The following is a 12,917-nucleotide window of genomic DNA, read 5'->3' as shown; positions in this document are numbered from 1 at the left end:
CCATGAGTCAGAAATGAATGTCAAATCTTTATTGATTCACTCACACACTGCACCACAATCATATCTCTCCCTCAACATGTATTCATATTTCTCTCTCCCTTCTTCCCACCCACCGACCCACTCTCTCTCTCTCTCTCTCTCTCTCTCTCTCTCTCTCTTTCAAACATCCATGTGGCATTGTCATAATGACATAGACTCAAAAAGCGTTGCTTTCAGAAAGACGCAGTATCGAAAATACAAAACATGATTCGAAAGTAAAAAGCAACAACAAATGAGTCTTCCAAGGAATGTTGAGCAAGGCCGTATGATTCATTAAAATTAAACAATTACAATACAGACACATCCTGGACAATATTTTCAACAGATGAAAATATGTGTAAAAACTAAATTAAACAATCACAACCGTATTGCTTGGTGATAACTTAGCTCAAGCATGTAATGTGTGTATGTGTGTGTCAGTGTTCATGTGTGTGTGTGTAAATCATGTTTCCCTGACAGAGGCAATACATTTATATCACAGCTGTTGATAACCTGTTCACAGCCCAGAAATGCTACAGCCTAGCATTTTCTGTGTATCAAAAACAAAGCTGCCATCGTTGATGCGAAGAGGGTTGGCCATAAGCTGGGAAAGCTGAAGGTTCTGCAACGAAAATGAATTTGTTCTTTTAGTTTACACCTGGAGGTAGCAACCTTTCGAGGTTTACATCCGTACGCCAATGCCGCTCATCCCTATAGCCCCCCTCTCCCCCCCCCCCCCCCCCACTCTCTCTCCCTCACCCCCCTCGAAACATAAGGACAGGAGGCCGTTGATGTTCTGGCGTCATCTTATACAAATCATCCCTTACCCACACCGCCACCACCGTGTTCTCTCTCTCTCTCTCTCTCTCTCTCTCTCTCTCTCTCTCTCTCTCCGTCTCCGTCTCTCTCTCTCTCTTTCTCTCTCTCTCTCTCTCTCTCTCTCTCTCTCTCTCTCTCTCTCTCTCTCTCTCTCTCTCTCTCTCTCTCTCTCTGTGATCTCTGCGTGTGTGTGTTTATTTAACCCAGCACGAGGGTTAGTTTACTGTTCCCCTAGTACTGCTGGTTTAGAGGGAAATGATGAAAGCCGCACTGCTTACCCTGACGATGTTTGTGCCAAGCGACATGCTGGCTGCATCCACTGTGGGTGGCCTTCACGTTTTCCCCCATGCAACGTTTGCCGGAATTTGTCCAGCACCACGTGACTGTTGACGCATCATGAATAAAATGTTGATATTTTGTCAAAAAATACATAGCCTACATAAAACAGGCTAATGAAGCATCGCCTGATAACATGTGTGATAGCTGACACTATTTTGTTGAATGTTAGATTTATCTCCACATTATGCGTTACAGTGATACCTGTGATGAAAGGACAGTCAGTGAGGATAGTTGCCTTGACTGTAGGGAGGGATTCCCTCAATACAAACGAAGTGTCCCTGTGTTGCAGGTGGCCTGTCATGACAAGTATTATTCTAGTCAAGATAACAAAGGGACAGAAGGAGTCCTTTGACGGGAAGTTGTCAGTGATATTCTCACAATCTTATTAGTGGGGCTTTGCATCAAAGGTCTCACCGCACGCTGTGGCCGTCAGAGCAAACAAAAAAGCAGACAGAATTCAAAGCATCTGCCGCAAGACAAGGCAAAGGATTTATTCAAGAAACCCCATTGGGGTAAATAAAAAAACATGAAAAAATAAAACAAACATACAAAAAGAAGACCAGGTATGAGTGTAGTGTCTTCTTTTTTGTCTATTTTGATATGCTATGTTGTGTTTTAAAAACGCAGTAACACTGCTCAATATTGTACAGACGTTGCATCCGTTCTGTATTTTCCCCTCCTCTATCAAAATAAAGAAGAAAAAAATACAAGAAAAAGAAGTCTCCATGGTGCACCTACCTGTTTGGTGAAATGAGGTAGATGTAGCCTTCATGGCCCTCGACGCCGTAGCTGACGTCTCTGGTCACAGCGGGCCAGTACTGCGGGATGACGTGAAGGGTGGGTCTGTAGGATGGCAGCGTGTCGAAATTATACTCTAGCCAGAATGTCGTCTGCAAAAACATAAGGAAATTCGAGTGAATATCAGAAGAATTTTCCCCCTGCGTATTTTATATTGAAAGAAATTATTTTAAGAGGAATTCAGATTCAGAGTCAGGAAAGGGCAAGAGAGCGAAAGTCAAGAGTTAGAAAACCGGACAAATGTGAACATGGGAATTTGATCGTGCTCGTGCGTGCACACGGGGGTGTTCAGACACCCAGGGGAGTCTGCACAAGCTGACTCTGGGAAATGTATACAGTGGAATTACCCCCTTTTTACGACCTCCAAAAATCTGAGAAAATCAGGTCTTAAAAAGGAGGAAGTCTTAAAATGGAGGTAAATTTACAGACTGAAATTATTCACAGAAAATCTGAATAAATAAGGTATTAAAAGGGAGTGAGTCTTAAATTGGGGGGGGGGGGGGGGGGTTCCACTGTAGAGTCCCTGGCCGAACTCACGCCGATAGCGATTGACAAAATTCGGGTTTTAAAGCAAACGTGCTACAGAGGGATCTACGGACTTTACATTATTAACTAGTCCAACAAAGCAAAGAAAGCCGCATGCTTACACCAAAGACGAAGATCCTCCTGTGTCCCGAAGTGTCGACGAGGGGTAGCACGAAGCGGATGGTCTCGGGGAAGTGTGATCGCTCCAGACGTTTGGGATAGTCAGTGTCCAGCTCTGACCCCTTGTATCGCCACACCTGGTTACCTGGATTGTCAACAGTTGGAAATGTGTTACTATTTGCGTTCGTGAGTGTGTGTGTGTGGGGGGGGGGGCAAAACATCTGTTTTGGCGAGGACGATAAAACAACAGAAAACGAAGCACAAAGGCAGCGGAGAAAAAGTGGTCAGTGTGCTCCCGAAGAGAAAAGTAACAACGAAGCACAGGGCTCAAACACTGACAGAGTTAGACAAATATACTTCTTCGGTTTTATTTTGATACACAGCTAACACTCACCGCCTTGCGCACATTATCTCTCATCCATGTGGTTATAGGTTTCTGTGGCATTTTAAAATCAATTAAAGTCATCGTGTTTGTTGTTTGTCTATCAACCTTCCGAAGAAAACCCATCAACAAGGCATATATATATATATATGTCTCACGAATTCCAACTCACCTTTCACAAAGTATGTGGCGGATTTCTCGGGGACGGTAAACACGGAATCAGCATTGAGGGGAGCTCCCGGGTAGACGGAGTGCAGGGTGGCGGGGAAGCCGGGTAGCACACCCGAGTGGCGGAACCGGTACAGCTGATCTCCTTGAATACCCGTGTAAATGTCTCGGTTGCTGTGGTCATCTGAAGAAAAGTGAACCAGAGTCAGTGATAATGTGTGTACTTTGAAATGCCATCGATAAACCAAAACGAACTTCTCTATATCACCAACATCTTCTTCTTCTTCTGCGTTCGTGGGCTGAAACTCCCACGTACACTCGTGTTTCGCACGAGTGGAATTTTACGTGTATGACCGTTTTTACCCCGCCATTTAGGCAGCCATACGCTGCTTTCGGAGGAAGCATGCTGGGTATGTTCGTGTTTCTATAACCCACCGAACTTTGACATGGATTACAGGATCTTTTTCGTGCGCACTTGGTCTTGTGCTTGCGTGTACACACGGGGGTGTTCGGACACCGATGAGACTGTCTGCACACAAAGTTGACTCTGAGAAATAAATCTCTCGCCGAACGTGGGGACGAACTCACGCTGACAGCGGCCAACTGGATACAAATCCAGCGCGCTACCGACTGAGCTACATCCCCGCCGACCAACATCTGATTTATGTGCATTTGTGTATATCTTAAATGTGTAAAAATACACATGCACCACTGACACTGCTTTTAATCGGGTTTTCTTTGTGATAAGCCCCTGGTTTATCTTGACCCTTTACGCGCAAAAGACCTTCCTTCAGGATATATATTAATGTCCTATTCCTATTTTTGGCCTCTTAAAGGACAGGAATGGGGTTATAATTATGATAATAGCAAAAGACCCAAACTCCGCCCACCTTTTATAACGACGTCAAACTGCACGTCACATCCAGAAGTAGGCGTGGTCTGAGGGGGCTCAGTGGAGGCCGCGCTCTTGGTGTAAGGATGTCTGGTGGTGTAGGGAGAGCGAGTCACTGGTGATCGCGTCGCGGGCCGTCTCGTGACTACAGGTCTTTGCGTCGTCCGGGGTTGGCCAATGCGAGCGCCTGTAACAAAAAAAGGAGGCGACCCGTGAAATTGAATGTTTCACATTTGAATTCCGAAATGGAACAAGGGACTGAAGGTGAGAGGAAATAGAACAAGATAAGAAATGAAATAAAAATGTCATGTTGCTGTATTCTGGTAAGTACATTCTTATTGTTATCTTGTTGAATTCCGAAGTCCCGAAGAGTTCAGATGACAGACTCCGCGACTTGTGCAACCCCCCTTCCCGTCTCCCTCCCAAAAAATAATGTTTCAAAAACCTGCCCTAGAGCATTGCATGATGACATATGCAATGTGGATAAATGGTAAAACATTGAATGGGGTGGCACTACTTGAAGGGGAACAATGTTCGAAGTTTGAAAGAATCCACTCATTATACATCTACTACAGCTAGTTACCCACTAAAACGTTTCTGTGACCATCGTGAGCGGACCGTTCAATATTAGTGTGGAAAAGGACTATTTCATAAAGGCTGTCCTTAATTTAGCCTGAAGTACACTTTGCGATGACTTTGCGAAGTTTTTTTTATAAAAAAATCAACGCTAAAGCTTCGCGCAGTCAGCTTTGTAAAGAAGACGTCGCGAAGTCGACTTTTCTCAATGAATTTGAGGCTCAAGGCTTAGGAGCTATATGAGTGTCAGTGACAATGACAATGACAAATCTTTATTTTTCGAGGGTAACAAGAATAAGCAAAGATATGCTTTTTTGCATCTGGCTTGATCAGTAGACATGTGGCGGGATGGACAACTTGAAAAATGCATGAGATCAAATAACTAAGGGAAATTAGCGCTCTAAATGCATACGACATGTGTAATGGAGTAAGCGAGAGTTATACAGAACCAATCTCCTGGCAACTGAGAGAATAGCAAGCATTGAAATGAACAAGCGACTTTCGTCCTCATTACTTCCCTTTGATTATCAGATTAGCTGTGATTATCTTCATACGAATTCACTGTGACTTTGAAAAGTGCATGCTGCACTCACCATAGAGAGACTGTATGGCCTTGATGTCATCCTGGCCCAGCTGATTGGCCCCGGTGTAGTACGGGTACATGATGGCCCCCGGGTCGAGGGAGTGGGCGAGCCCCAGAGAGTGTCCAAGCTCGTGGGTGGCCACCATCAGCAGATCAGTGGCTTCCCGGTCCTCCCCCTGCTGCCCCAACCCCCACGTCTCGTCGTTGTCGATGTGCATGTCGCCCGCCAGGTCGTAGTCCCCAGGACCGAAGGCGTGAGCCAACACCACACCTGTGGAGAAAAGTAGAGTAGTGAGTAAGCATCAGACCTGGGAACCCATACGATTTCGCCGTATTTTGCACGCATGATTGTTGAGAATACGCGCAGCACGGCCAGAGGGCCAACACCACACCTATGGAGAAAAGTAGAGTGAGTTAGCATGTTTTGACAACAAAGGTTCAAGCCTGTTATTAATTGGGCAATATGGGAACGCAGAAGAAGAAGAAGAAACTGGGCAACATCAACTTCGCGAAGTCATTTCACGACGCTCATTGTTTGTACTTCATTTTGGGTAAAAAAAAATTAAAAATAAAAAAAAATTAAAAGCAGGGCCGGACCAAATGAGTTGTAAGAGGGGGGGGTTCCTCCTTTTTGGGGGGGGGCAAATCAGCGAAGTGGCTTCGCCACAAGCGCGCGCCTGCTGCGAACTAGGGGGGTCCGGGGGCATGCTCCCCCGGAAAATTTTTCAAAAACGGTTAAAATCTGTGCAATCTGGTGCATTCTGGGCCTTGTTTTGAGGGCAGCATTGTTTTGGTGCTAAAACTAGTAAAAGTCAAAGCAAGGTACATGCTTTTTCCAGGGGTGGGGTTCCGGAACCCCTGGAACCCCCCCCCCCCCCCCCCCCGGGTCAAAAGTGATACGTCTACATGAAAGCGCACCTGTTTATATTATACATACGTATATAAGGGTATGTCTGCTTTATTGTATTCTGAGAGTATCGTTCCGCTGTTACTCATACTATAAATCAAAAGCCTGGCTTCTTTTTATGCTGAGTGGAAATGCTTTTGGCCGAATGTATTGAGTAAAATAACATATACATGTTGGCAACGATTCTTCAAGACCACAACTGTGAGAACATTGAACAAAAAAAGCACTAGCAACTGACCAGGTCCATCAAAGGGGTATGTGTCGCCATGCTGCCTGCCGCCAAATAAGATGTTGATGTCCACCTTTTCTTGACGCCTCGTTTCCTCCCGGAATTCCAGTGGCGCCACCTGTCGCCAGATGTTGAACGCGTCCCGTATGGCGTCTCTGTCAACATATTAGTGGGATGATACATTGTAAATGACAACGCTGAACGGTCCAGTGGAGGCTCTGCAAAAGACCACCAGCTTGATATCCAGAGCTAGACTCCAAGTGTAAAGGAGGTCGACAAAAAGAAGAAGACTTCTTTTCATATACATCATTTCATCTAATAAGCTACATGCTTTCATTGAACATTTTTGATTTTGTTTTTACGGGGTTTGGATTTTCTAGTAAACTTTGTTTGAATACATGTACAGATATATTGTCTAACAAAAGCAAACCAAATTCTGATCAAAACAGAAACCGAAGGCAAAAGCACTCATTTTGTCGCAGCAAGCTGAGTATGAAACGCCTTCTTGCTGGCACTAACTTTCTACTGTGCTACGGAGTAATCTTTGAATAGCCTGGCGAATTTAAGTGATCAGCATTACCCCCTTGACTGCCATAATACGTATCAGCTACGTACTCCTTTGCTCAATACTCTGACAAGGGAAGAAACCGCGGTATATTGTCCTGTAAACTGCAGCAAGGTGATTGCCTCCCCTGGAGATCATTTTCTCAGTTTTGGCTTTGTCACGTGTTTTTACCAAGTTCGTCAGGCAGTCATTGGATGTTGGTGATGTAAGCGAGGGTAAAACGCTACTTAAAGAAGGTAATAATTATATGGATTCTGAGACCATTAGTATCTTGCTCTGGAATGAATGTTTTCCTTCCGTATTTCTCGTTTAGGGGTACAGTGACACCCCCCCCCTTCTTTTTTAAGACCCCAAATTTCAGACCTCTCCCCTTTTAAGACTTTCCTTTTTAGATTTTCTGTTCATTAACTCTCTAATTTACCCCGATTTTAAGACTCCCTCCTTTTTAACACCTGAATTTCTCAGATTTGTTTAGGTTCCATTGTACCAGTGTCCAGCTCGATGTACTGGTGAAAAACAATGGACAACAGACGATTAAAGTGTTCTTACCGTTGCACTGAGCGATGAAGTTGATTCGTTGGTATTTCCAGTTTCCATGACAGACGGGTGTGATCCCATTTTGAGTCTGTGTAAAGTGAATATAGAGAATTATTTTTTCGTACATAAAGAATCAAATTTTTTTTTTAAATGCTTAAACCCAAAAATTTTAACACACACATACATACACACACACACACACACACACACACACACACACACACACACACACACACACACACACACACACGTACACACAATCAAACACTCACACACAAATACACACACTGACACAAGCCTATCTCGTATAATATATGGGCAAAGGGGCAAAAGGTGAACCGAGGTTCGTGTATATCCTTCATTGTTCCTTTTTGATAGTTTGTCCACTCTACTAAATAGCTCTTCTTTCTCTTCGGAGCTGGAACTCCTTATCAAGATAACCGAAACGAGCACTCGATCTATGAGCTGCTGACCTAGAAGCCGAAACGCGGACGGTGATTGGCTGTCGAGTCTGATGTCAGATGGCGCATCCTCTCCCACCTCTTCCGGTATGTCGGCCACGCCGCATCTGGGTTTCTTCATCAATTTCAATGTAGCTTGGTCAAGCTGACCTGTCTGCTTCAGGCCAAAGTAGCGCTGGAACATTCTGCAATAAAAAAAATTACATATCTCAATTACAGAACCCGTAACATATATAGACTGCTAACTTTGCAAAAGCAATGTTGTTATGAGTGAATATGATACATACTAAGCTAGCTGTGAGTTATATTCATGCGAGTTCACTGTGTTATTTCTTGTGGGTTACGAGCCAAGAAACATTTTGCTAAATAGAAGGAACAATATATACAACAAATAATAAGGAGAAGATGAGAAATTTGCTTCTGTGAAGTTTGCTACCTCGAAAAATGTTCGGGGAGAAAAAAAAACACGATTTTATTCAACAATTTATTCAGTAACTTATCTCAGTTAGTGCAGAGACATAGATAGGATGTATGTATGTCTCTGGTTAGTGCCCGTAATGCAAATGTGATAGTTTGAATTTTTTTTTTAAACACCAATTGATTGAATTTCAGAAATTGGAATCTGAACATGGAAGGTGGTATGTCAGTCAAAAGTAGGATTTTTATTTAAATGCTCTTCGTTGGAAATGTGTGTGTGTGTGTGTGTGTGTGTGTGTGTGTGTGTGTGTGTGTGTGTGTGTGTGTGTGTGTGTGTTAGTGCGCTAGAGAGAGAGAGAGGGTGTGTGATTGTGTCTATGATTGGATGTGTGGCCGCACGAACGTCACAGTATTGTAATGTAATCCATGCATTACGTCATAGCAATCTCCTTCTTCCCACAGGTCATTCACCTAACTTCCGCATTAGTGATAATCCGAAACATTGTTTACAACTCTGGGGCGGACATATTCAACATCTCCCGGAAAATGCAAGGCTGAAATCTTGAAGCACTTGACCCGGCAATGTGCATCAGTGACACTTATACATCCTGTCATATATGGCCTACCTTATGGCTTCTGAATCGGCGTCCCTTTCCGGTCTGTAGTCTGCGCCCCCTGGCTGTGCGAGCTGCAAGTTGAGTGGCACACCGCCTTGGCGGAAGTAGCCGTACTGTGACAGGAAGCCCTGTAGAGGAAGGTGAAATGTGGGTCAAACTGATACGCGAAGAAACTGGTTCAATCCATCGACATCAAAGGATGGCGCTCAGGAGCGTTTGCAGTACATTGTATTACGTCTTTCTTCTTTCACCGATATACCATTGCTATTGACGCAAGTTAAAGATCCAGGAGCGGTTATATATCTGGAGGTGCACAATACTGGGCCAAATATGGCGGCTGAAAGGGTATGCTCTTTCAAGGGTATTTTTGACAACAAAATATTCAACTTTACACCTTGAAATGTATGATTAAACATTGGTCAGATAATGAACATTTCTTTCACAGTATTTGTGAACATTTCATTTGAGTCATCTAATTTTAGATTATGTTTTGTGGACAAAACTTTGTTGTTTTGCGGGACTCATGTCCTCATTTTTTGGCCCATTATTGTGCATCTCCACAAATATCTTTGTAAATTTACAGAGCTCTTGCTCATGACGTACGTTGAAAAACTAACTGCGGTGAAAGTAGGAATAATGGGAGGTTGGAGTCTAATGAGTTTAAGCCTGCATGTATAAGGAATGCTGATATAGCGGTGAAATTAACTATTGCTGGGTTGGTTGAGATTGATATAACAAATATCTATATATTTCGGCCGCATGTACAGGTCAGTGAATTAACGGACAGTTAAATAACTTACATTCTACAGAACCTGAGGGCCCCAAAGGGGGGGTATCATCACGATCACGGGAAGGGAAATTTTAGCTTTCACGATCACAGTTACCTTGATTTTTGTTTTCACGATCACGAACACCAGTGGCAAATCACGGTCACGGTAAAAGTTGCAGGTACAGAAAGCACGTGTCAAAGTAAACACAACCACACAGTAATTCGCTCCTCTGGATCTATTGTTTATTCAACACAAAGTGACAACTGTTGCACTTTTTTAATTCTCTTTCATACACACATAGAAATACATATCATGATTTGTAATCAGTAACAAGAATGTTGTTTTCATTGTTTTTTCTCTCGCTCTCTCTCTCTCTCTCTCTCATACAGACACTCACAGGAATATACACTCCAGGGGCGGAGCAGTTAAGCCAGAGAGGGGGGGGTTACAACCTGGGGTCCAGGGCAAGGCCCCGTTGGGGGGTGTGGGGGGCTTAGCCCCCCAGAAGCTGAAGAGATTTAGCTATTTTATGAACAATTTATGGCTTATCCTTGATTTTAAACATGATCAACTGGTGTCAGCAGCCACTCATTATTTCTTTTAAAGTTAGTATTATTATTTAATTTTTTTACAGCTGGGGGGGGGGGGGGTTCCGGAACCCCTGTTCCCCCCCCCCCTCCCCATAATCCGCCCCTGCACTCATACACATTCAACTCCCACACCCTCACTCACACACATGAATATATACTTGCACAATTTCACATTTCCAGAGCTAAATCTTTTAAACCCATTTTCTCAAAAACTATTGGGTGGATTGAAATTAAAGTACATGTATGTGTGATGGTAGAGTCTATAATCCTGACTAAAGGTCAGTCTAGGAATCATGAAGGTGGGTGAAGGACACTTTCAACTCCCACACCCTCACTCACACACATGAATATATACTTGCACAATTTCACATTTCCAGAGCTAAATCTTTTAAACCCATTTCTCAAAAACTATTGGGTGGATTGAGATTAAAGTACATGTATGTGTGATCGTAGAGTCTATAATAACAAAATCCCGAACGAACATGACTTTGGTCGACTTTGACATGAGGATCAAGTGACCTAAACTGGCACGTCTCCTCGCCGCGGCCATAGTTCCTGATTTTAACCCATTGTTGATAAGTTTACAGGCGCTAAAATAAATCCAAGCTTAATGCAAAGAAGCGAAAATTAGAATCTATGCCAAGCGTGTCCACGTTGCTGGGATGAAAAACACATTTCTAGTTTCGGTTTGGGCTACATGCAGACTCGATCAGACTCGAGCCAGTCGAGGTCACACTGAGCGAGTGACAGCCGGACGTACGTGGTAATGTCGACAATGTCAATGATCTCAATCAAACTCAAAGATCTTGAACAAATTTCAAGATCTTTGCCTACATTCAGAACAGTCATAGAGCAACATAGACAGGGCCGGATTAGGGGGGGGGGTTACAGGGGTTGCGCAACCCCCCCCCCCCCCTGGCTTAAGCTAGTACCTCCCAAACGCTTTTTTTTGTGGGTGAGGGAGGGGGGGGGGGTTGCATCTGGGTCATCATGAAATCCGAGGAGATATCGCACCTCTCACCCCCTTTCGAAAGACATTTTCTTCAACGATTTTTGTGATAAAAAGTATGAGTCCTTACAATCTCAATTCTTCTTCATTGCCTATACAGCTTGCTATCGAATTTACCTTTTTTCGTTCAAGGAGAGGCTTCCTTTCCCTCCAGAAACATCAAAAAACGTTCAGCTTCAAAGGGGCTTCGCCCCCTTGTAACCCCCATCAAGGGGGCTTCGCCCCCTGGACCTCCACCAATGGGCTTTGCCCCCTGGACCCTCATCTGTAACACCCCCCCCCCCCCCCCTAGTACTTACCTAGTCCGGCCTTTCCACCAAGGAAGGCATTCTCGCCGCCTGCTTTGGTCTGGCTTGAATCCACAAAATATAACAGAAGTTCGATGACAGTACCGCTGCACGCCAGTTTTGATCTTCGAATTCGACTGAATGCACTCAAAACTTTAGCACGAAGCCCTTCCATTGGATGAAGTTTGGCAGACTTTTGCAATTCGCCTTCTGATTGGATCTCTTTTTTTTGTGATTGGTTCTCTTAAAGAGAAGCAATTGCTGTCAAAATCATATTTCTGAATGTGTTGTTGCTTCCCTTCAATCGGTTAGCTCCTTGACGAATAGAGGATCATACTCATAGAGTGATACAGCTGTGAAAAATGTACGTTGAAAATAAAATGCTTTGCAATAATGCCCATCACGATCACGAAAACAAATGACAATCACGATCACGAGACTTGATTTTTTTGTCATCACGGATCACGGGCAAAGTCCCATCACGATCACAGAAATGGAAATTTCGGCAATCACGGTCACAGAAAGGTCAAAAAACACCAATCACGATCACGATTTTAAACCCTTTGGGGCCCTCGAACCTGCTTACAGGTTATAGTTTTCTGCTGACGATTTTGGTGAACAACGCATACAAAACTAAAACAACATAATGTTGTAAAAATTACGGCGTGAACAATTTTCAGTTACGTAATTATTTGTGAGGAGAATTCAAATTAATTCTGATCGTACATTGAACAGAGAACTGAAAATGAAGTACTAAATACGTTTAATTGGTCAGTTTTCCAAATAGTGAAACTGATCGTAAAAGAGAAAATTAGTGCACATTTGATTTTACAAATTGTACAAACGGGCGGTGAGACAGAAAATTGAGTTTTCATGTTTTACGATTCAAACTAAGCTTATATATAAGTAAATAATGTGTTTGATAATTGAAACTGAAGTAGTACATAGTACGTAAAACTAACAAGCAAACACTACGTGTTTTAAGAAACAAACCACCATGTGAGATGTTTCAATCGAGTCAGTTAATGTTTTAAAAAAGTCATGCAGAAATTTTTCGTTCCGGTTGTCTATTATATCCTCAAGAGAGACGCGGCGTTGCGTCACTGACAAACAAAAAACAACAGACACCATATAGTACTATCCAGACTTTGAGGAAAATATGAATCAAGAGTTCGACAAATGTTTAAATACTCACTTTGGCTAGAGTGTCATCGCTTATCCGTCCAGGGTTTTTGACAAGCTCGTGTTGCAGCGGCTCGCCGGGCTTAATCCGAAGTCTGCGGTACTTGTGCTTCTTCTGCACTGTTC

At 43.4% G+C, this 12,917-nt stretch overlaps 1 protein-coding gene across 1 annotated transcript in view; it reads right to left on the bottom strand.

Annotated features, from left to right (window-relative positions):
• Window positions 1-36: 36 nt before the first annotated feature.
• The window catches only part of LOC138976071 (stromelysin-1-like), a 13,307-nt gene continuing 426 nt past the window's right edge, over window positions 37-12,917 (bottom strand). Inside the window, exons 1-12 of the mRNA XM_070348886.1 lie at window positions 12,805-12,917; window positions 8,963-9,081; window positions 7,932-8,104; window positions 7,471-7,546; window positions 6,366-6,511; window positions 5,231-5,491; window positions 4,060-4,248; window positions 3,174-3,353; window positions 2,622-2,764; window positions 1,915-2,066; window positions 1,116-1,220; window positions 37-640 (exon numbers count right to left, since the gene is read on the bottom strand). The exon at window positions 12,805-12,917 is cut by the window's right edge and continues 426 nt beyond it. Coding sequence (XP_070204987.1) covers window positions 559-640; window positions 1,116-1,220; window positions 1,915-2,066; window positions 2,622-2,764; window positions 3,174-3,353; window positions 4,060-4,248; window positions 5,231-5,491; window positions 6,366-6,511; window positions 7,471-7,546; window positions 7,932-8,104; window positions 8,963-9,081; window positions 12,805-12,917 — 1,739 coding nt within the window. The 3' untranslated portion in view covers window positions 37-558. The remainder of the gene's footprint in view (window positions 641-1,115; window positions 1,221-1,914; window positions 2,067-2,621; window positions 2,765-3,173; window positions 3,354-4,059; window positions 4,249-5,230; window positions 5,492-6,365; window positions 6,512-7,470; window positions 7,547-7,931; window positions 8,105-8,962; window positions 9,082-12,804) is intronic.

Source organism: Littorina saxatilis, linkage group LG9 (genome assembly GCF_037325665.1).
Source record: "Littorina saxatilis isolate snail1 linkage group LG9, US_GU_Lsax_2.0, whole genome shotgun sequence".
In the NCBI taxonomy this organism is placed as follows: Eukaryota; Metazoa; Mollusca; class Gastropoda; order Littorinimorpha; family Littorinidae; genus Littorina; species Littorina saxatilis.
Note: the sequence above shows the minus strand (reverse complement) of the source record. Positions and strands in the feature narration are given on the sequence as shown.